A 25,439-nucleotide genomic window follows, 5' to 3' on the forward strand; every position below is an offset into this window, starting at 1 on the left:
TCATCCTAGGTGTATATGACTTTCTTCTTTCAGGCAAATTCATTTGATGTTATTGTAAAAATTGTCTTTGATCTTTCAAGCTGTTTACTTGTGCTCACAGTTGTAGATGAAGCAGTTCTGGGGGAATTATTTATGACGTCAGCTCTGCGTATGCACCACTCAGAAGTGAAGCACGCGCAAACGCAGCGGAGAGATCGAAACAAAACAGTGGTCACTAAGTAGAATTACAAAATGAGTATTTGTAAAGAAGAATGTCAGAGGATTTCGCCAAGCGGAGACTGGTTTTCATTTGCTAAAATAAGGAAACTTTTCATCCTTTGCTCCTGTTAACAAACTTTGGTTTTCACGAGGCTCACCGGCACATGCGCAGCGCTGACCTCATACGTCAATCCCCCGGAACTTCTTCCATTTTACAAGTGTGAGTGCAACCTATATTAAAGTGATTATTACGTTTTGAATATGAATTTTTTCTTACAAAAACGCATCGCTTCATTACAGAAGGCCTTTGTTGACCCCCCGGAGCTGTGTGAGACACTTTTTTTTTTTTTTTTTTTCAACGGATGAGCTTTATATTAAACTTCTCATTTACAGATGGAGTGCAACACCCACTAAGTTGCATCAAACTGAATTCGTCTGAAAGAAGAAAGAGTAATTTATGGCTTAATTTTCATTTTTGGCTGAACTAACCCTTTAAATCAGCTTAGAAAAAATGCTAAATGGAAGTATTTTTTACTAGTGGTCTCAGATGTTGGACCAAGTACAAGTATATATCATACGTTTGTTTAGATGTCGTCATGTTGAAAGCCCATGAAACTATTTTTTTAAGATGTTACAAATTACAATCACTTTTAAAGTGTCAAACACCTAACACAACTTGTGGTGGCCATGTGTCAAACTGAAAGAACCAAGAGTGTGTTAAAGAGAAAAATGAAACGAATAATTGAATACCTTCAGGAATAATTTTCAGTTCCATGACCATACAGTAAATACAGCAAAATAACAAACAGATTGGATGAAGAAATTTCACATTTCATTCACTCTGATTAATCCAAGGTCTTGGATAATGCTCTATTGATGTTTATTGGCCCTGTCATGTAGTTTTATTTATGTTCAATATATGAAATCAATTCCACTAAGCCACTTTCATTCATTTTGATTATTAGAATCTTTCTCATTTTAAATCTGTGGGTTTGGCCTCTTGTTCATGAAGATAAATGAGATGGATAAAGGAAAGAAAGAAAGAAAACCAGACTTAGATCATGACCTCTATATGTGTTTTTTCACAGGGAGGGTTCGTCCACCATAAATATTTATTTAATATACTCCATTTATCAGCAGAAACCACAATGAAAAGACATACAGGAGCATGATGGTTATAAAGAAACCTTAGAACAAAGAGCAAATTACACATGTCCCAACGCAAGCCAAGACTCCCTGAGGCAACGAGCATTTTAACCCCTCACCGTTATTAACGCAGTGCCCCTGACAGGGCAAGGGTCGTACCATTAGGCTGTTCAGCCGAAGGGTGGGGGAAGAAATCAGGCGAAAAAGACAACCATCCAACTGATAAGATAAATTACTGCACCCTTTTTATACTCACTGACTGAATATGTGCAAGTGTGATACTAATCAATTGTAACCCTAACAGAAATGTATACATATAAACATGTATTTGTTTTATATATAATGATGGATTTGTTTCTTACAAGCGTTTTGCTTCACAAGATGTTGACTTGTCATATGGATTACTTGTAGATTATTGTGATGTTTTTATCAGCTGTTTGGACTCTTGATCTAATGGCACCCATTCACTGCAGAGCATCCACTGGTGAGCAAGTGAAATAATCTGTTCCAACGAAAAAACTAAAACTTTTATCTTGTATCGTTACTGAATGAATTTTTCATTTTAAACAATACGGTTGTGCAAATGATTCAACGACTCATATAAAACTCACTTGTTTCGTTCTAGAATTATTAAACATTTAGAAAAGTATAGTTCAGATTGATTCATTCTCACCCAACACAAACAAACAGAAACCCAATTTTTGCCACCGGCTGGTAAAACTATGTGGTTTTAGCAAAATTAGCAACTGAGAAATATCCACCACTAGTATAAAAAACACAAATAGGACTCTAGCAATGCTGATTGGATAGTCAAATCAGGAACAGAACTAATGGATAAACAATGATTTGCGTGCATATTTTATTGGCAAATAATTTCTTAATTTAGACCATAAGTGAAAGTGCTCTTTTTATGGGACCCCTTTGCTTTTAAGACAGGAAGTGACTGTATTTATTCACAGGAAACACTGTCAATCCCATTCTCAGGCCTGTCAGCTAATTGAAAAGGTGGTTATTGAAAGGGAAATGACCCAAACTCTCTCTAATCCAAATCCCCATGTGCTAAACAGGCTGTATTTCCCCGTAAACCAAAATAAAGACCTGTTTCCTCTGCCTAAGTCATCTGAACCTCAGCTGGGGTGAGCAGGTCTAAGGAAGTGCTGAATGTCCCTAAAGAGGACTTTGGGGGCTGGAAGATTCCAGATTTAAGCAGAACTGATAGGCTGATTGCGGATGTGGACGTCCACTCCCTTTGCTGAGGGGTTATCGGCAATCGGAGACTGGAGGGAAGTGCTTTCATCCTAGGAAGGAAAAGAGCTTCCTTTTTTCATCTGTCACTCGGAGTTCCCCATCTCTTGGTCATTTTGTAGACCCCCTGATGGACGAATTTTGCATAAATCATATTTTTACACACTGCAGTATAAGGTGAAATGTCTATATGCACAAGTCCAATTTAATTCAGTCAACGAGGAGGCAAAAGCCAAAGCTAATTAATATAAAAGAGCTGATTCTGAGCAGAAGACTGAGGGACTCTGTTTAAGAGAGGCTCTGTCCTTTTACACAGCATACTGACTGTGTTAACCTGCTAACCCTAGTAATTATCGTAAGGGGTTATCCTGTATTTGGGAATATGATCTTTGCCTTCTTCCAGACAGACTGCATGTCTGGATAAGGCTATATATGCCTTACAATTACGGCTGTCTTTAATGGAATCACTGCAATTCAATATTTATTGTTTACTAATAAAATAAATAAGTAATAAGCAACCAAAGTCAATGGGCAATCAAAATGGTGCCCTTTATAAATCAATACACATTGATTTGCAGTTTCAACTCTCTAGTTCGATAATACAATACAAAATATTGTAAAAAATTAAGTGGAAAAAAATGTAATACATATTTATGTTTAAACTTTAGCATTAACGTATATGTTTGCATCCAGAGGCATACAAATCTAAACATGCAGCCTGAACATAATCCAATCCACCACCCTTGAAATATTTCTTCTCTAAAAAACAGCTTGGTAAACACTTGTCTCTGCTGATCTGGAATGGTGAAGGTTTCTGGTTTAGATATGATGCCCAGAGGGATTTGTTTCTTGTGGGCGGGCTGGAAGGGAGAGGTCCCTGATCTAGTGCCAGAGTTTCGGTGTGGCCTTGTAAAGGTGGTGTGATTTGGGGCCTCAAATAACATTAAAGGGTTCTTACCACATTGTGTATTATGTACATATGATTCACACTGACGCATGTTATTTGTACTTTCAACCTACGCTAAACTGCAGCTGTCATACTTCAGTGAACCAGTACAGAGGAAATGAAGCTGGCTAACATCAACCTGACCTTCGCTCAACAAAACACTACAGGAGACTAAAAACATGAAGAAATGTGGAGGTGAAACAAGCCAGATTCAAACTAAGTTTGCCCATAAAAGCACCATAGCACACCAGGTGTCTGATCATCACATTGATCCACTAGACAGATTAACCACATTTAATGACAACACAAAATTAAAAACTGAACCCAATACAGAGTAATAGGAATTGGGCTAATATTTAAAACTGAAAATTATGAGTTTTTATTTAAAATGTATTTATACATAGAGATTCGTAAATAAATATGTTATTATTTATTTATTTGCTCATACAAATCGAAAAAATTACTTTAAGTGGTTAAAAATAAACACAACAAAAGTCACATGTATCTGGTATCTATCTTCTAGTGCATGATTCACTAGGGCATGTTATTCCAAAAATGTAATAAAAAGAATACATAAATAAAAATAAAATCAATATAATTAAAATATCCTCATAATTTCATGCAAGTAAATTTGGTTGCAAACCAATCAAACAATAATATGCATGAAAATACAGTCTGAATTTATATAACTTAATGCTTAATACAGTGTGAGATTATGAGTAATAGATAACATCATTCTAATGCCAAAACATATTAGCCAAAAACACATGTAGACACATTCCACATATAAAACATTCTTTGCATTTATTTATAAACATTTACTGTATATAGCCATTTTATCAGCTAAATTTGTCATGGGAAATATCTTATAATTCCATACTCTCATCTCATCTCACCTCTATGATGAAACAATAGCACTTTAGAGATAAAGCACGTCGCAAAAAGGTGTTTTGTCTGTGCTTTATTGCACGTAGGTCGAGATTAAAGCTTTTACCAAAGTGTTTAAAGCAACAGTGGCACATTGACTCCACATTTAGATGCAACGCTCAGTTAAGGGTGAAGATATGAGGTGGGAGGACTTAGATAAAGATGATTTCCATAAACAATCTCAGCGATGCTTGGGCAAAACATGAGTAAGTTTGCTGAATGAATTTTCAGTGATGGTATGATCGGATCAAAGAAAGAAAAAAATGTTGGCGTCATGGAGTGTGATATCATGCAACAGCTCTGTATGAAAAAAAATTAGAAAAAAAGAGAGACAATGCACAGAAAGAAAAAAAAAAAAGAAAAAAAATGAGGGTAAAAATCCCCATCTGCTCCCCTTTATGGGCCAGGGTCCTTCTGACCTGTCAATCAAGTTAACAAAGACAGACAGGCATTTTGATTTCAAACATCAGTGCTGACTGAAACAGCATGCTACTGGTGATTCAACAGTGGCTAAGAGATAAACTTCAATTACCTGCTTGGACACATGATGTGTTGATACATAGCAAATAGTCTAGAATACAAATACAAAACGCATGTCAATCATTCAGTAGGCGGAGCTAAGCATACAGAGATCAGGTCCTCCTGATGGAATGTGCTGTGGACCGCATGAGGCTTGCGGAGAGACACTTGAAAACACTACCAGATCTGACTTGTCATGTATTATTCTGTGGTGACTGATTGATTTCAATAGCATTTTGTTTGCTTTGAACTTTTCCCCATGCTGCATTCAAGATTGGCAGAAAAAAAAAACAATTTATAAAAATATGAACTCAACTTTTTGGAACTAGAAATTTTTAGCGAGGGAACTATATGTTCAAGGAACTTTTGCAGTGTATGCAGTATGCATGCTGAACAATAGAAGAATGATTGTGCTTAACAAGGCCAAATATATCATATCACAAGCAAAAGTGTCACGGGTTAATGAACCATGATTAAATGCTAATAAAGATGCCAAATTCCAAAACAAACATTTCTAACTTTAGTCCATTTATAGTTTGATGCATAGATGTGCCAGGTATTTAAATAATAATAATAATGATAAACGTATACTTTAGCAAGGTCAAATTGTATTTTCAAATGATCTTAGTTAATATAAGCAATCATTATGCTTGTTGCTTATGTGATGCAGTGTATACAATCAGCGATAAAAAAAGAAAAATCAGTCACTACTCCATAATAATTACTTCATAAAGTGGTGGGGACAAAAATCGGCAAGACAAAAAAAAAAAATTAAATAAACAAATGACATAAATAAAAAGCTTATGCAACGGTTACATTAATGTTTAGATCGAGAAAATTCTGGGACATTAAATTTTCAATACATACTTTATAAAAAAAATAATAATCTGCTATACTGTAGGTGAATTAGCCTTCACAAGGTATTTTAAAATGCATGTGATTATAACAAAACCGCTCTCAGCGTTTCTACAGGAAACACCCATCTCTTCATATTATATTTATGAGTTTTTCACTTTTTAACCTCTTTAACCATCTGCATATTTCATTAAGATACACTTTAAGTTCAATGTCTTGGCATGTACAGAGAATAAAACACATTTTAAGTGATATTCTTTGAAAACAAACTGAGGGGCTTTCCATGGTTTTATTCCATATAATTTTCTCCCACCTGGAATAACCTCTCATGTTTAAGAGCTGCAAAACTCTTGCAGGGTACTTTAGGGCCTGTCGCTTGCTCACTTCAAGGAAAAAGAAGCCTTTCATCACCTAAAGCCAGTGGGTTGAAAGATGTCAAAGATTTTGGTTCATAAAACATTTTTTCTCATATTAAACCTTGACAGAGCCTTGGACAACATGAGAGGGAAGGAACAAAATTGACTACTTACTGATTTAACAATAAACCTTGACATTTATACATCATAATCTTTGGACTGTCAGTCGGAGTAGATTAAACCTGACTAAGTAGATCTCCTGAGTAATGTCACGTCGTAATTCACATATACAGTAGATATAATGCTATTAGCTCTACTTAAACGTCCTCTCATAAGAACTGCAACAAATGCCTCAAGAGACAAGCCTGCTGAGGATTACTAGGTACCAAAAAAAAAAAAAGAGGTTAAACTATTTTCAACCAAAGTTCTGGAGTTTGAAATCTCTTATCGTCCCCATGGTTCTCAATCAGTAGTTTGAACACTTTCCAGGATGACAGAAAATTACACCATCTTTACAAAGCCATTGTGTGTCACCTCTAAAATGAATGCCAGATAGACACAAAGTGATGAAATGAATACAAAGAGCATTAGCTGAAAGACAGAGAACATCCAAATGAAAACCATCAACTGCCTTCACTGGAGTGCAATATATCAAAGATAAGAGGATGTCCCACAGAGTGCCAACCTTGAACGTTTGATGAAATCCAGGCCATTTTTTTTATTGAAAATGGTCATTCGGGTTGTTTGATGTGGGCAAACAAGCTAATTGATGGATACATTGTAAATGACCTGACCTTGTAGATCTTTCATTGACCATGGAACAATGTACATTCATTGAAGCCACTGTAAGTCAAGGAAAGTTAAACTCTTGTTCTCGGGGGCCATTTGCGGGTCTGTTGTACAGAGCTGATTGTACTGACTGTGAAGTTTATTAAAACCCAGGATTTCTTTCTTCCCGTCCTGCTGTCTCTGAAGAACCCGTCTCCATGACTACCCTTCAGATGCCCCATTTGAAAGGAAATTATGGGTTTATTGGGTAAATAGACCTTTTGGAACTGTCAGGAGAAATACTGAGAAAGACACAGCGAGAGGTAGGAAGAAGCAAGAACAGACCAAAGCAGGAACAAACTCTCCCAAGAACATCATTAATTATGCAATGACCTGCGGGCCAGCTAAACACATGCAGCCCTATCTGGATACAGTGACTGGGTGATGAAACAGCAGGAGATTTGCTTGTATAAGTCCTTCTCCTTTCATGTGCTGTGGACTCGAAGCAAAACTTGCCTTTGGAGTGACAAATAGGTGACTATTACACCTGATCATTTAAGGCTATTTGGAAAATGTCTCTATTTTTTCAACACAATATAGCGTTAATGTTATTGTGACCACAGAATATATTCAAATTATTTAATATTCTTTAGAAGAAAGTCCATTTTTTTGGGGGGCGAGTCCATTCCAGACCACCTCCAAATAGTTTCAGTAATCCAATCAGGGCAAACGCATGTGAATGACAGATGTAAAGTTGGCTGTAATGACTGGATTATGCCAATTTATAACACAAGGAAAGCACACAGAAATGGGTAGATGAAAAACATTAAAACCTTCACATGAAATCATTTGGAATGGTAAAATATTATATTTGAAAATGACAATTTACTCTAAATGTTACAAAAACAGTCTTCCGTGTAGGAATAAAATTCCCCCATTCACCAAAAAAGAAAATAACCCTTGGCAAACTCATTTAAAATCATCTGAGCATGAATCTTAGAACCTTCTTGTCTACACTGAAGTAGGTTTAAAATTACAGCAGAGACTCGAGAAACACATTGGTGATTATGACCTGAGCCTAAATGCAACATGAGCTGTCTAATGGGCTGTTATACTGTCAATTTAAAACATAATATAAAAATTAAACACAGACCTTCATCTTCTTCGCTAAGAGCTAAAAGCTCTGTAAAACAAATCCCAAGGCTGAATTCAAAAACTTAAAGATCATGTTCTCCAGTAAAAGGTGATGAAAACCGATTTAAAGCGCTCAAACTGTGATTAATCGTTTAGTGATGACTGACGATGGAAAAGCTACTATAGCTTGTTATTATAGAGCACATAACATTGCGAAACTAAAGTAAGTCACCTATTTGACTGTACCGAGGTGTCAGAGAGCTCAAAATAGGTCTCTTTTCTCACATTTATATTGATGTAGAGGGCAAATGTCTTATGTTTGGGTTGTTTAAAAAAAAACTCATAAAACGTTCACGAACATCCATTTACATGATGATGATAGCTGCAACCAACTGGAGGTCCATGAGGATTTGTATGTTTGAACGGCTATAGATTTGGGATAAGAAACTGACACTTTTTATAAGTAGCCTGGGACAAGGGCTAAAAGCTCTGGAGAGCTTTTGGGGGGCTCCTTGTTGAAATTTTGCAAGGGGTAACTGTTCAGTAACACGCACCAAAGCCAGCATGGTTTATTTATACAAGTTAATGCACGAAACTCAAACTCTGTCTTAACAGCATGACATCACCTCAAACCGGGGTCGGACACTCCAGATCCAGTTGGAAGTGTTTTGAAATAATGTTTAGAGTAGATGGAAACTGAATTCACTTTTGAATAAATATACAACTTTTGGGGATCATGTGCTCAACGTGTTGCCCCCTCGGACCCTGCAGTAGGTAAGAACGTACAATCGCATGGCTACATAATTTGGCCTCACTATTCGATACTCTTATAAATACCTGCATATATTCAAGGTTCGGAATGCACTATTGGGATGCGGTTGGTAATTTTCATTCCTGGAATCATGGCAGCGTTACACTTTGCCAAGTTGTAGCTCCAACTAATTACACCAATTTCAATGACAATCTCTTAACTCTGACTTTTGTTGTTTTTTAGTCTGATTAAACCCTCAAAGCCATTTAAAAATAAATATCAAATATGTGCATCCACCTACACAATCCCACCCAAACACCTACAAACCAGCTAAATGTGTTGTTGCTTCAGCTGTTAGACAACCAAGCCAAAACATGTCTTTTTCAGAAATAAGCTTACTTTACACCCAATTAGCATTTGCTGTAGATCATTTTTATTTCTTTAAGCAAAGCTTAGCCAAAACATAGCAGAGATACACCTTGCCCTTAAATTTTAATAGCAAATTCCCTTTTGAACTTTGCCAAAGGTTGCATCTCTGAAAAATTACAGGAATAAAACAAACAATCTTAACATTATCATTTTTGTCAAGCCCTATAACCAAAGATTAAACTGCATACTAAAACAAATTTAGAAGCTTAAAGAAAATTCCACTGTAGTAGCTTTTCAATGCAACAAACTGAAATGTAATAACCAGAGCTACTTGTTCTAGTCAAGCAGGAAACAAAGGTGCATTCATAAAATCCACAAAGGACACAAACTCGAGCTCTATAGATATTGATAAGCCTGCCAAATATGTTCCACTCAAGCACACAAAACACAGGTTGCTACAAGAAACTGTTGGCTGGGAGAATCCATAAGTCCACAAACTACACCTAAAAAAAAAAAAAAAAAAAAAACATTGTAACTATAGGTTTTGATAAAAAATATCTGAGGACTAAAATACTGAACCAGACTCTAAAGATTAATTTCTTTGGATATTTCCAAACTCAGTTTTATAATTAACGATCTGGTAAACTTGGCATTAGACAAGCATCATGTCTGGTAGGCAGAAAAACCCCACTCTGGTTAGCACATAACATGTAGCCGCTGGCAGATCAGGGCAATATTTAATTAGATCAACTTCTGGTTTTAATTTGAGTTCTAATTTAAGACATCTTTAAAATTTTAGAGGAAAATCCCATGGGTTTAACCACAAGGCAACCTCCTGTGATTGCTCCAAGGCCTACAAAAATGCCTCAACTATCTCTGAGGTCTTTGTGTTATTCAAATTTTTAAGCATACATGTTTTTCATTCCATAATGATAGGGTACATGCAAATATGTTTCTTCTGCTGAGTAGAGAGCACTTTATCAGTCTAGACATGCAAAGCACACCAAGTGAATGACAGAAACAGAAGCATGGGGGGAGATGCACACCAAAAGGAACTATAAATGGCTAATAAAGAGAAAATTATATGTAAAACAAATCTGTTTTACAACATTTTCCCCCTCAAAATCAACCTTTTAAATAAAAAATAAAAAAAAAGGAAAAGAAAAAAAAAACAAGGCACACAGAGAAGAATGGTACTGAGAGGATTGGGAAAGAAATTCCACATTTTATCATTGCCTGGGGATATTTCCCTGCTGCCAACCGGTTTGTTCGCCACACGTCAATCACAATTTGCTTGAGTTTGCCAGCAGCTATGTACTCAGCCCACTGAATGTGACACTGAAAATCAATATTGTGACAAATCTAATGTGAAAAGCCACTCAAACACCTTTGTTCAGCGCACATATTGTCAGGGTTTTTCTCAAATTTACATTAGCAGGTTTAACAGAACATTCATAGATGATATTCGTTTGATTTACCATGCATTGAAATTCCACATGAACTCTCGACCATGACCAACGCTAGGGTGTGGATTTTTATACGACACAGTTTCCACAGCATTCTAATCAAAAAGGAAGACTGAGAGGGTCATGGGCTATTTGCTTCGGGCTAGGGTGTTCATCTACAAAGGATGCCCCCATCCATCCCTAAATTTCACTGTAAACATGCCAACGAGAGACCAGCATAATGAAATGAACAGTTGACATTCCTTCAGTGAACCGCTTACGCTGACAGAAAACCGCATTGTAGAAGCTCAACCACCATAACGGTGAGGATAAACACAAATAAAAGAGAATCCAGATGTATGTATGCATCTGTGTGTCCATAATCAACTTCATTCATTTATTCAGACTATAGCGGATTAAAAATGTAGTACAGTCAAAAGTATAACAAATAACTATATAAATAAATGAAACAAGATCATATGAAATCCTATAAATGTTACTGTACGAAATCGTATAAAATGAGATCGTATGCAATTGTATAAATGTGACTGTAATAAATCACACAAAACAAGATTTTACAGAATCTTACAAGAGGTCACTGTGATCAATGAAATCAAATGAAACTACATATGTACCTGCAATTTGCCATAAGAGTGTTTTTCAATAGCTATACAACAAATGTTAATATAAAAACATATAAATTAAATAACAATACAATTTAATTAATTATTATAAATGTAGTTATTTAATTGTTTAAGACAGTTGTCCATTTTAACAGTGGAGGAAAGTGGTAAAGTAGTCAGTATGCTTATAACCAGTAAAAAGTCATTTGGAAGAGCTGTATTGGGATGTCCATCTAAGTCTAAAATTATGGCCAATAATTAGAGCTTCAGCTTCCATTTGACTGAACTTCATGCTCAAGCATTGCACAAACACCCACACACACACCTGTTGCCTTACCTTTGTGAGACAGACGTAATCTCGGATACACAGTCTTTGCTGATTGAGTTGCAGAGCAGATCCATAGTGTCATGCAAAACATGAAGGTCCACACACCACATGCCATCCTCACCCACTCCTCTTGAAACGTCTCACATTGACTACTTACGATCCACCTCAAGCAGCCTCCATCCGCCGAATGACTGAATTGCCGGTTGCAGAAGAAAATTAGTTTGCTGTCATTAGAGCAGTGCACTGAAACTCACTTGATTGACGCTTAGGGTGTGTTTTGAGATGCTTCTGTGAATTCCAGTGTGAAGAAAGTGTCTAAACTGTGCGCAACGCTGTGACTCAACCCTGGCTGACTGTTCCTGTCACTCTTACCAGAGGCAATGCATTCCTCAATCTCATAAAAATGTGAGTGCGAGCGTGTGTCAGACAACAAGCACACTGATCTTGGAGATCTTCCGCCTCCTCTCTTTCCTCTCTCTCTCTCTCCAGCTCTGTGAAATACTGCCCTTCCACGTGCCAGCCCTCTCTCCCCTCCTGACTGCTTCAACTTCCCTGCCGCACACATGGACAACAGCCAAACACTCCCATCAACCCCCACCCTTCTCTTTCACTCTCTCCTTCTGTCTATCTCGCCTCTTAGTGTTCTCCTCTGTTTATGACGTACTTCTGTTGTTCTCATATCAGGGACCATGTTAACATGCAACTGAAAATTATGATTAATTTTGTAATTTGGTCATATTGCAATAACCTCAACTGCAGTTGGACAATATATACAATTTCAGAAATCAGACAGCTGGCAAACTGCTTAATTAATTAGAAATCCATCATATAAACACTTCTCCCCAGAATATCCATATATAATATACTTATTTATGCACATGTCCAGATGAAAGTAATTATGATTGATTTTGTGGAAAAAAAAATATTTGTGAAAAGTCATATTATGATAATATTAGTCATATTACCAAAGAAACATTTTGTGGAGTATGAAAGCAACGTTATTTGTTTCTAAACTATAGATGATGTGAAAATAAATCAATCATGGCACTGACACCAGGGTTATGAATGAGAATGAATTCAAGGCACAATTCATTCAAAATGGAAATTATGTCATTATTGGAAGTCAGAAGGTTTCAGAATATCATCTTTTCCACAAAACAAAGCCAGCTTTGGAACGACATAAGGGTGAGTAAATTATAATAGAATTTATGTCGTTCCAAAGCTGTATGACTTTGTTCTGTGGAGAAGATGATATTTTGAAGCCCACTGAATTCCAATGATGACAGAATTTGAATTTTGGTGAAGTTTCCCTTTAAATAAGTTCATTACAGTGAAATAAATGACAGCATCTCCTGTATTTCCACAAAAGAATGGAGAATAGAGAAAACAGTCCACACTATGTCACAATGCTGATCATATGATTATATATTTAAGCATTCTCTGCTCAATAAATAGATAAATAAATAAATAAATTACTGCTACTTTATTAAATTGCTTGCCTTCTATCTCTCACATATAAACATATTAATTTAAAGCAGGGCTCCCAGTTATTTTCCCTTGAAAACTAAATTCAACAATAACAATGCATCAGTGCATCCATCTTTATTCTGTAGCAGCTGTTCTTGATCAAACGTATCTATAATTTTCCAGTTAAAAAGTAAAAACAAACATGTCTTTTCTTGACAATAAGAATTGGGGCTTCATGAAGTAATAATTAAAACAGCCCATTGCACATATTCCAGTTGTTGTTCCAAATTTGGTGGGGGATTCATTTGTTAGCAAAAAAAAAAAAAAACCATGCCAAGAACACAAATACTGTTTTGTGTCAATCCTGGACCAGTCAAATTAATGCTGACAAGAAATCAGAAGTGGATTTTTTAGATGATGAAGCGCTGATTCAACTCAACATACTGTCAATCCTTACAAACAATTAGCAATAAAGTACACTGATAAATTTTAGCTGTAGCTGTAGTGCATAGCCTATATATTTATGTTGACGTGCATTTTTATGTACCGTTGCTGTCTGAACAATTCCAGTTTTTTCACTAGGAATCTGTGTGCATCTGACATTCAGCTGGAGGGCAGAAGATTTCCCCATGCAGATTTCACAGTAGGTTCCCTTTGCTTCATTAAACGCTAATAGACAACAGACCTTTTTGTCTGCAAAACATCTTTCTGCTTATGTAATGACACGTTTAGGCCTATTTACTGACACTGGTTTGATTTAAAAGTATTTTAAAAAATATTTAGTTATACTGGCAAAACTGGGCTAATTTTTTTGTAATGCGCTCACATTCAGCAACTTATATGGACAGATACTTCACTTCCTGCAAGATGATCATGATGATGATGATGATTATTATTAATTATTATCATCAGAATAGTAATACTATCTAATTATGATTAGGGTTTATTTGTTCCATTTTATATATATATATATATATATATATATATATATATATATAGATACAGATATATATAAATATTTTAGCATATTTACAGTGCTTGGCATTATAGCCATTCACACACATTTATGTTGAGTTTATGAATGCAATGACCAATCAGAGGTGTTCAGATGAGTCATCGCTGAAATAGCTGAGCTTTGTCGGTTAGTGCTCGAGTCATGAATTCTCTCATCAGAAACAACAAAGTGCATGTGATACTGTATGTGCGATGTAAGTATAGGAGATTTATTCATCATACAGTAGGCTATAGATAGCGTCGCTGACTGTAATGGGAGTGTTTTTAAAGTGCATATACTCTGAAGTCTGAAGTCAATGTTCTTTGATAATGTAAGAGTGTGTTCACACTTGTCATGTTATATTAAATTAAAAAGGAACTCTGGTGCGATTGCTCTGTTAGTGCAGTTCATCTGAGTAAGTGTAAATGCTGCCATCTGAACCATGGTGCGCACCAAACAAGCAGACCGAGACTGCTACAAAGATGGGTCTGAGTCCGCTTCCAAACAAACTCTGGCTCTGTGTTGGTGTTTGGTAAGTTCTGTCACAAAACATACATCATTCAACCTGACCAATCAGGTTGTGAACAAATAACTATGTCTTTAGGTTCACTGTCAAAAATGGCAGTGTGAATGCTACATCCAAATGTAATTGCTTTTTTGATTTCTTAATGCTTTCCAAACAAACCAAGAGAACTGAACTGCAAGTGTGAACGCACCCTAAATGTTCTTTGCTCGTTTTCTGTTGCTACCTTTTGGATAACTGAGGAAACGTAAGCATTACAATTAGTAACTTACAATGTTCCTATTAAATTATCATGTTAAATACAAATTTAGTCATTAAAACATCAGGCCGCTCTTGGCTTTGAGTTTGTTCCCTTTCAAGCAATGAAACTAAGTAGGCCCTAAATAAAAAAACAAAATAAATTAGCACGATGATATCATGTATCCACAAACTCACATGCTGATGATAGGATGATATGAAAATTAAGCAAATCGCCTAACACTAGTATAGAGTACAAAACTTGCATAAAGAGTTTATCTGAAACAAACAGCTCAAGGGCATGATGGTAACAAAAAGATCTCGGTCTACGGGTGAACCCAAATACACTGCAGGATGCCACTTTCCGTTACAGTTTTCATCTTGTTGTTTTTCAATATTACATACATTAGAATGCCAAGAGATAGAACTGTAGGACAGAAGTCAGCACAGATGTGCACTCGTTCATATAAACCACAAATGACAAATAAGAAGGAGCGCTCACGCTCTGATCATGACCAAACAATCAACTCACAGCATAGATCTGGAGCTGTGGTGGATTGTGAGCAATCACTTTCATCTGCGACTGCGGTTACGCTGCACAGTGCTGGAATCATCACAGCAGCTGTGTTCACCAATGGTTGTTTTTGTGAGCACTATTAAACTGCACTTAACTTTTCTCTTTCAAGCCCCCTTTCTTTGTCATTCTCGCAACTACACATCTCTCTTAGTTTGAGGTTTGAGTTCCTTCAGTCTGTGATTTGATCAATCCCTGAGGTTCAGGGGGCTTTTACACTGGGCTTGTTTGCTGCGGTCCGAACTCAAGCGCAAATGTTCCCAGAGCCGTCCGCAGCGTTGGTCTGCTTTCACACTCAATAGGCAAGGCAAGTTTATTTATAGCACATTTCGTACACAATGGTAACTCAAAGTGCTTTACATAAAATACATTTACTTAAAATGAATTTAAAAACAGTTAGAAATAATTTTACAAAAAATATTAAAGTAAAATAAAAAAACAGTGAAAATATAGTGCAATCAGTTCGGACATTGCACAGTGCTCATTCAATAAATGCACAGCTAAACAAATGGGTTTTGAGTCTAGATTTAAATGTGACTAGTGTTTTAGCACATTTGATCTCTTCTGGAAGCTGATTCGAACTGCGGGCAGCATAGTAACTAAAGGCGGACTCCACTTGTTTTGTGTGAACCCTTGGTATTTCTAACTGACTTGATCCTAGTGATCTGAGTGGTCTGTTAGGTTTATATTCAGTGAACGTATCTGCAATATAATTCGGTCCTAGGTCATTTAGTGACTTATATACGAGTAAAAGTACTTTAAAATCAATCCTAAATGTAACTGGAAGACAGTGTAAGGACCTGAGGACTGGTGTGATATGCTCAGATTTTCTGGTTCTAGTCAGAATCCTGGCAGCAGTGTTCTTGATGAGCTGCAGCTGTCTAATGGTCTTTTTGTGAAGGCCGGTGAGGAGCCCATTACAATAGTCCACCCTGCTGGTGATAAAGGCATGAACAAGGTTCTCCAAGTCTTGACTGGAAACAAAACATCTAATTCTTGTAATGTTTTTTAAATGATAGTATGCTGATTTAGTTACTGCTTTGACATGACTACTGAAACTAAGGTCTGTCTCCAGAATCACACCAAGATTTCTGACTTGATTTTTAGTTGTTTGACCCCTAGAGTCAAGGTATGCATTCACCTTGAAAACTTCATCTTTGTTTCCAAATGCAATGACTTCAGTTTTTTCCTTATGGCACATCCAACTATTAATTTCATCAATGCATTGGCAGAGGGAGTCAATGGGGCTGTAGTCATTTGGAGATAAGGCTAGGTAAATCTGGGTATCATCAGCATAGCTGTGATAGGCAATTTGGTTCATTCTCATTATTTGACTTAGTGGAAGCATATACAGGCTAAACAAGAGCGGTGCAAGAATTGAGCCTTGTGGGACTCCACATGTCATGGACGTCCACTTAGACTTATGCTCTCCTAGACTCACATAATAGCCTCTCCCTTCTAAGTATGACCTGAACCATTTGAGTAACATCCCAGATAGCCTGACCCAGTTTTTCAGTCTCTCTAGTAGTATGTTATGATCGACGGCGTCAAACGCAGCACTGAGATCTAGCAATACCAGCACCGATATTTTGCCAGAGTCACAATTTAAGCGAATATCATTTATTATCTTAATGAGTGCTGTCTCTGTGCTGTGATGCGGTCGGAAACCAGATTGAAAATTGTCCAGGTATCCAATTGAGTTTAAGTATTTGTTCAGCTGATTAAAAACTACCTTTTCTATGATTTTGCCTATAGAAGGAAGATAAGATATTGGTCTAAAATTGCTCAAAATGGTGTTATCAAGATTTTCAGGAGGGGCTTAACAACTGCAGTTTTTAGGGAGTTTGAAAATGTCCCAGAAAGAAGTGAGGCATTCACCACTTCTAAGAGATCTGCTTCTAAGAAATTAAGCACACTTTTGAAAAAAGATGTGGGAAGTGTGTCAAGATAGCAGGTTGACGATTTTAGTTGCTGCACTATGTCTTCCAGAATTTTGCTATCAATTGTTTCAAAAATAGACATAGTATCTTTTTGATATTTCGGCCGAATCTGTCTGACTTTTGCATTACTTGAGGATGTGCTAATCGCCTTCCTGATATTAATGATCTTCTAAGAAAAGAAGGAAGCAAACTCATTGCATTTGCTGTCTGATAGCATTTCACTGGGAATCTGACTTGGGGGGTTTGTCAGTCTCTCAACAGTGGCAAAAAGAGTACGGGTGTTATTTAAGTTACTGTTTATAAGGTTTGAGAAGAAATTCTGTCTAGCTGTGGCTAGTTTCACATTAAAAGCATGAAGGCTGTCTTTATAGATGCTATAGTGAATTTCAAGTTTGGTCTTCCTCCACATCCGCTCGGCTTTTCTGCATTGTCTTTTCATAGTCTGAACTGCTGTTGATCTTCTCCAAACTGATTTCTGTCTGTTTGTTTTCTTACTGACTATTATTGGTGCAATATCATCAATAACATTCTTAACTTTTGAGTTGAATGAGGAGGAGAATATCAATAGAGTCTGCAAAAATTCTTGGTGTTAAAGATATAGCCTCCATAAATAGTACACTTGTGTTCTCATTTATGCATCTCCTTCTGACAGAGACAGATCTAAATTCGCTGGTAGCAGAGATCAATATATCAAAGAAAATACAGAAGTGATCAGATAGTGCTATGTCCTTAATAACAATGCACAAAATGTTTAGACCCCTACTGATGATTAGATCCAGAGTGTGTCCACCTTTGTGTGTGGGTCCATGCACATGCTGAGTCAGGTCAAAAGTGTTTAGAACCGTTATCATTTCTTTTGTAGTTTTGCTTTCTGCATTATCTATGTGAATATTAAAATCCCCTGCAATTGCAAAACAGTCAAACTCTGAGGAAATTATTGATAACATTTCTGTGACCTCTTCAACAAAGGCTGGAGAGTATTTTGGAGGCCTGTAAATAATAATAAACAGAATGCGTGGGGCACCTTTCAGCACAATCCCTAGATATTAAAAAAGACAAGTACTGACCATATGACACTTGCTTGCATTGATAGACATCTTTAAATAGAGCAGCTACATCTCCACCTCTCCTAACAATCCTACAAACACTCATGTAAGTGAAGTTAGGAGGGGCTGCTTCATTTTGGATTTTTGCACTGCAGCTGTCTTCTAGCCATGTTTAATTTAGAAACATAAAATCCAGATAGTTTGTGGTTATAAAGTCATTGATTAGAAATTATTTATTTTTTAGTGAGCGAATGTTTAAAAGTGCTAACTTGACGGGAGTGATTTGTGTCTTTATATCAACCTTAGTTTGATGCATAATAGGCCGCAGATTAGATGAATTTGCCCTTCGGCTTGAGAAGGCCTTAGACTTTCTATCACGTGATAAAACTGAAATAGAGAAAGCTACAGGCACACTGGGTTCCCACTTGTTCTGTAAGCATTTGTGAATGTTGCTGCTATTATAGCGGGGACCAGACACATATCACTGAGAGCTGCTATCAGTTGTTTTTGGTTCACCTTCAGCAGATAGATGGTTTGGGCCCTGGCGTTGTGGCAGTGGTCGAAGAGATCTCGCATGAGCTGGGACCACAGGCTTTGGTGGTTTTGGGGCCCGCCATTTTTTTGTTGATATCTAGCTAGCAGCAAATGAGTGAGAGAGTTTAGTCCCAGCATACACCAATTCTTCCATTTTCTGTGAGAAGCACAGAGGTGGAGATGCTGGAGAGAGGGATAATGTCTCTGGTGAGATGGGCTGTGTCTCTGGTGTTTCCGGTGGCTGTGATGTGTTGTCCTGGCTTCCCTGGCTGTTTTCCAGAAAGTCATCCTTGGGTGGTGAATCTTGTAGCTGTCTGTGAGGAGCACTGTGTGCAGGGCTCAGCAGGGATAGTGTCCATGAGCAGTGCTTGTTTTGACTGCATGGTGTTATCAGTGTCCTTGTGGGATATGTCAACCACATGATTACTCGGACCCGGGTGTGTGTGTGCTGAATGGATTGACACACTCTGCTGAACGATGACGGAGGGAGAAGTAGATATTGTCCTTAAACACTGTAGCACCAAGTTTGTTTGGGTGGAGGCCATCCGGTTTAAACAGTTGTCTATGGCCCCAGAAAAGATTGAAGTTGTCGATGAAATTCACTCCTTTTTTACTGCAAGATCTTTGTAGCCATGTGTTCAGCCCAAGCATCCGTGAAAACATATTTGTTCCCCTTGCTGGGAGTGGTCCACTGATGAATGACTGAATTTTGAGTCTTTGAAGTGTTTCAAAGAGTTCACTGAAGTCCTTCTTAAGGAGTTCTGACTGCTCTTTCCGAATATCATTCTTTCCCACATGGATGATGATTCGATTTGCCGTCTTGTGCTTCATCAGAATGTTCTTAAGTTCCTTGTTCACATCAGAGACCATTGCTTGAGGAAGGCAGCATGTTGTTGTAGTCCTGCTACGGATGTTTCTGATAACAGAGTCACCCACTATCAGAATCCTGGGCTCGGCTGCGCTCTGAGCTAAATGCCGCGTTCTGCTCGACCTTGAGCGCCTGTTAGTAGCAATGTTAGCTGCTGGCTGATCAGATCCATGGTTAAACACATTTGGGGTTTCCTCACCCACATATATTAATGCTTCAAATCTGTTCTCAAGATGTACAGGGGGAGATAGAATACCGGTATTCCGGTACAAGACTTGTCATAGTCGAATCTGGTGTAGAGGAAGCTATGGTTAGGGATACGAGAAACTCGTGACGATCTGATATCTCGTGTTCCTTTGGGTCTCGCTCCCTGTTTGTGCCATCGATTAGTGTGGCGATCAGTTTCGGCTTGTTCCTCTACACTTGGTATAAACTGTTGAGATTCAGAAGATTCATGGGACTCACCGGCTCACCATGACTACGGTCTGCTGAGTGTTCCGTCTGTTTTGTAAGTCCAGAAAGTAACTTTGTTTCAAGAATCACAATCCTTTGTAGACGTTTGCAGCAGTTCATGCAACAAGTAGATCCAACAGGAGGCATTTTCTCTCTCTTCTGTTTGAATGTAGGCAGTTGTTATCCTGTCTCCGGAATGTAAGCTGCTGGCAGTGGGAGGCAAAGTCTTCTTTTTGTAGTTTTATTCCAGTCCCAATGTTTTTAGTTTTAGCGTTTGTGCCAAAAATCTGTTGTGTGAGCACTGTGCTGATCTGCTGAAGTAAAAATCTTAGAAAAATCCGAGAAAAGTACAGAAATAAGAAGCAAAGTGCAGAGCAGTAAGCTAGAACGTCCGAACGCTAGCAAAGCCGGAAGCCAATAGTTGTATCGAACCCAGGTGCGTTTGCAGTCACATTACATCATCGCAAACACACACGGAAAAAGCACAAAGAACACAACGCAATTGAGCATAGTTTGTAATTTTTGTCATTTTGGTGCCATTATGCACAGCATAGTGAATGACAACTGCGTTTATGTTCATTGCATGGTGTAATTCAACTCATATCCAGCACATATCAACGTTCCCCTGCCACTCATGGTTCTCGTGTGTTGAGGAAACAATGATATCGACAGTGTTACGCATGCGCGGGGTTGCTCCCGAGCTGTGACGCAGTTCGCTTGAATGTGCAAGCAACATGGACTCGGGTGCGCACTTGTTCAGGAAGTAAAGTATCCCGCGCAAGCGCAACACGATATCATTGTTTCCTCAACACATGAGCCAAGGTTGATTCTACACACTCCTAAAAGTCAAAATTAAATTAAAATTAAATTAAAATTAATTATACTGTGCATAATAGCACCAAAATAACAAAAATTACAACTACGCGTTGTGTTCTCCATGCGTCTTCCGTGTGTGTTGTTGATGACAGAAGGTGACTGCAAACGCACCTGGGTTCGAAACAACTATTGAGTGTGAAAGCAGACCAATACTGCGGGCGGCACCGGGAACAATCACGCTTGGGCCGCAGCAAACGAGCCCAGTCTAAAAGCCCTCTGAATGTGCAATCAACACGGACTCGGGTGCGCACTTGTTCAGGAAGTAAAGTATCCCGCGCATGCGTAACACTGTCGATATCTTCTACGAGCAACAGATACACGGCGTCCCCTGGATATGTGCTGAATTACACCATGCAATGAACATAAATGCAGTTGCCTTTCACTATGCTATGCATAATAGAATCAAAATAACAAAAACAATTACAAATATGCTCAGTCGCGTTGTGTTGTCCATGCGTTTTCCGTGTGCGTTTGCGATGACGTAAGGTGACTGCAAACGCACCTGGGTTCGATACAACTATTGAGTGTGAAAGCAGACCAACGCTGCGGGCGTCACCGGGAATGTTCGGGCTCGGACCGCAGCAAACGAGCCCAGTCTAAAAGCCCTCTTTAATACTTGAGCACACTTCCAGCTCTTAGATCAATCAAAAATTATTATTAATGACATTCACCTGTCATCTGAGAAGAATAAAGGTCGCTCTGTTCCTCTTGATAGCAGCAGTGCACATGTTAATTCGTAAACCAACAGCAGCTGATCCTTGTTAAATTCTGAAATGATGTCATTATACGTATTTCGCATGTGGCATGCTGGTTACGCTTGCTTAATCGGGTGACATCATATTGCTTTGTAACTACTCTACTGGACCTTTTTTTCCCTTCATCAAAAAGTGATCAAAAAACTCTCCCATTCACACAATACCAATAGTTAGTCATTAAAAATCAGTTTATCTCCATCAGTAGGCAGGAAGTAGGCCTACTTGGCCACAAAACTCAAAAAAGCACATATACATCTATATATTTTAGAGCAAAAACATCTCAAATCAGTCTTCTTTATATTCTTATATTTTAATAGCAAACCTGGAATAAAATAATATAAAAAATAAAAGTACTTGGCTTAAAAAGGCTGACTTAAGCTGAATGTAAAATATATGAAAATAACAAAATAAGACAATATTAAGTGGAATTTATAACTTTATTTTATAACATATATATATATATATATTTTTATTTTATTTTTTTATTTATTTTTTTTTTTTTAAGTGCGGTCTCTCTCATATGTGCTAGTTGGACAAACGTTAACAATCTTTGAACAAACCTGTTTTTGTAACGTTAAAAAAAAAAAAAGTCAATGAAAAACGTCTCTAGGTTACGTATGTAACCCTAGTTCCTCGAGGGAACGAGACGCTGCGTCGAAGCGCTTTGGGGAACGCGTTCAGCGTACGCGACTCTAAATATCGTGTGTAATCAGTCCAATGGAAGGGCGTGACGTCACCGACGTGGTGACGTAAGCGACCAGGAAGCTATAAAAGCACGTGCCACGCAGCTGGCGTCAGCTTCGAGTACCAGCAAGCGCCGGCAGGGGTGCCGGGGGTATGGCTCCGAGACGCAGCATCTCGTTCCCTCGAGGAACTAGGGTTACATACGTAACCTAGAGACGTTCCTCTTCAGGAACTCGAGCTGCGTCGAAGCGCTTTGGGGAACGAGTCCTAACGCCGCCAGACTACCAAACCCCTGCCTGGTGTGTATCCGAAGAGCACAGATCAGGACAGGAGGACAGAAGCGCCTGGAGTGACTGGCATATCTAGGCCATAGAACCTAACAAATGTAGAGGGCGTGGACCACCCCGCAGCGTTGCAGATGTCCAGCATGGATACACCTGCTAAGAAGGCCTTAGAGGCCGCCATACCCCGAGTAGAGTGAGCCTTGGCTCCCGACAGCGGGGGACGACCAGAGGACTCATAGGTGACGTTGATAGCCTCGACTATCCAACGACTAATAGTCTGCTTAGAAGCAGGAGAACCCCTCTTGGGGGGACCGTAGCACACAAGCAATTGGTCAGTTTTTCTCCACAGGGCAGCTCTGTGGACGTATGCGTCCAGTGCTCGAACCGGACACATACAGTTTAGCTTCGCCTGGTCGGGCTCCCGAAAGGGAGGAGGACAGAAGGCCTGCAGCACTACAGGTCGTGGTGTAACAGAGGGAACCTTGGGAACATATCCCGCTCGAGGGTATATGAACGCTTTAGTCATGCCTGGTGCAAACTCAAGATAAGAAGGGGCCATCGAGAGGGCCTGAAGATCTCCTACTCTCCGCAGAGAGGTAATAGCCAACAGAAAAGAGGTTTTAAGTGTGAGATGTCTGTCTGAGATATCTTGAATAGGTTCAAACGGGGGTTTGCACATAGCCTCTAACACCACAACCAAGTCCCACGGGGGAATACGGGACCGTACTGGAGGTCTCAGCCTCAGTGCACTGCGGAGGAAACGTGTAACTAGGGGGTGTCTTCCCAAAGACTGACCGTCGAGAAGGGTGTGGTAGGCCGCAATGGCCGCCACGTAGACCTTCAGAGTAGAGTTGGTCAACCCTGCAGAGAGCCTAGCCTGTAGAAACTCCAGAACTGTACCAACTGGGCAGTTTGCTGGGTCTAGCTGGCGGTCTCCGCACCATGAAGTGAAAAGCTTCCACTTCAGGGCGTACAGTTTCCTCGTAGAGGGAGCTCTGGATTGGAGTAGGGTCTCCACAACCTCGGTTGAGAGACCAGCTGCTACCAGTTGTGCCCCCTCAGGGGCCACACCCTCAGCTTCCACAACTCCGGGCGAGGGTGAATTATCGTGCCCTGCGCCTGTGAGAGTAGGTCTGTCCTGATCGGTATCTCCCACGGAGAGCCGTCGAGGAGCGAGACTAGATCTGAGAACCATACTCGGCCCGGCCAGAACGGGGCTACTAATAACAGACGGACCCCGTCCCGGCGTACTCTCGCCAGAACTCCCGGAAGCAGAGCGATAGGGGGAAAGGCGTACAGACGAAGCCTCGGCCAGGTCTGTACCATAGCGTCCAGTCCCAGAGGAGCTGGATGAACTAGAGAGAACCAGAGGGGACATTGTGACGTCTCCTGAGTCGCAAAAAGGTCTACTTGAGCCCTGCCAAACACTCTCCATATCTGATCTACCACCCGTGGGTGAAGTCTCCATTCCCCGGGCCTCGGCCCCTGCCTCGACAGTATGTCTGCTCCCATATTTAACTTCCCAGGAATATATACTGCTCGTAATGAGAGGAGTTTGTTCTGGGACCACACCAGGATCTGGTGCGCCAGCTTGTACAAAGGGCGCGAACGCAGACCGCCCTGGTGGTTGATGTAAGAGACCACTGATGTGTTGTCGGTGCGCACCAACACATGGTGACCTCTCAGGTCTGGGAGGAAGTGCTTCAGTGCACGATAAACTGCTAGCATTTCTAGACAATTGATATGCCACGTTAGATGGCGATCGCTCCACAGACCACGGGCAGGGTGGCCACTCATGACCGCACCCCAGCCGGTGAGGGACGCGTCCGTCGCTAGTGTCACACGGCGACAAGGAGCTCCCAGCACCGGGCCCTGATTCAAGAACCAATGTTTCTTCCACATGTCTAAGGCACGGAGGCAGCGCCGCGTGACCTTGATAGTGCGAAGCGGATTGCCCCTCGGGGAAAATCCCTTGGTCTTGAGCCACCACTGTAGGGGTCTCATGTACAGCAGGCCAAGAGGTATCACGTTGGACGCAGCTGCCATCAGACCCAACAATCTCTGAAATTGTTTGACAGTGAGTGACTGGCCTTCTCTGACTCTCTTGACTGAGATGAGGATCGACTGGATACGAGCAGGGGACAATCGTGCCTGCATCGCGCTCGAATCCCATACTACGCCTAGATAGGTGGTTCTCTGAGCCGGAGAAAGTACACTCTTCTTGGCGTTCAGTCTCAAACCCAGCTCCCCCATATGTGCGAGAACGACATCTCGATGTCGAACCGCAATCTGCTCTGACTGAGCTAAAATCAACCAATCGTCGATATAATTGAGAATGCGGATGCCCTGCGTGCGCAGGGGGGCCAGAGCCGCATCTACACACTTTGTGAACGTGCGGGGTGAGAGTGCGAGGCCAAAGGGAAGTACTCGATATTGGTAGGCTTCGCCCCCGAAAGCGAACCTCAGAAACTTCCTGTGTTGAGGAAGGATGGAGATATGAAAATATGCGTCTTTGAGATCTATCGTGACAAACCAGTCCTCGGACCTGATCTGAGCTACAACATGCTTGATTGTGAGCATTCTGAACTTCAGTC

The 25,439-nt window shown here is 39.6% G+C and overlaps 1 protein-coding gene across 1 annotated transcript in view; it reads right to left on the reverse strand.

The window, feature by feature from the left end:
* Positions 1–12,144, reverse strand: part of sema3e (sema domain, immunoglobulin domain (Ig), short basic domain, secreted, (semaphorin) 3E) — a 38,687-nt gene extending 26,543 nt beyond the window's left edge. Inside the window, exon 1 of the mRNA XM_059506788.1 lies at positions 11,620–12,144. Within this exon, the coding sequence (XP_059362771.1) occupies positions 11,620–11,725 (106 nt within the window). The 5' untranslated portion in view covers positions 11,726–12,144. The remainder of the gene's footprint in view (positions 1–11,619) is intronic.
* Between the last annotated feature and the right edge of the window lie 13,295 nt (positions 12,145–25,439).

Source organism: Carassius carassius, chromosome 23 (assembly GCF_963082965.1).
Source record: "Carassius carassius chromosome 23, fCarCar2.1, whole genome shotgun sequence".
NCBI lineage: Eukaryota > Metazoa > Chordata > Actinopteri > Cypriniformes > Cyprinidae > Carassius > Carassius carassius.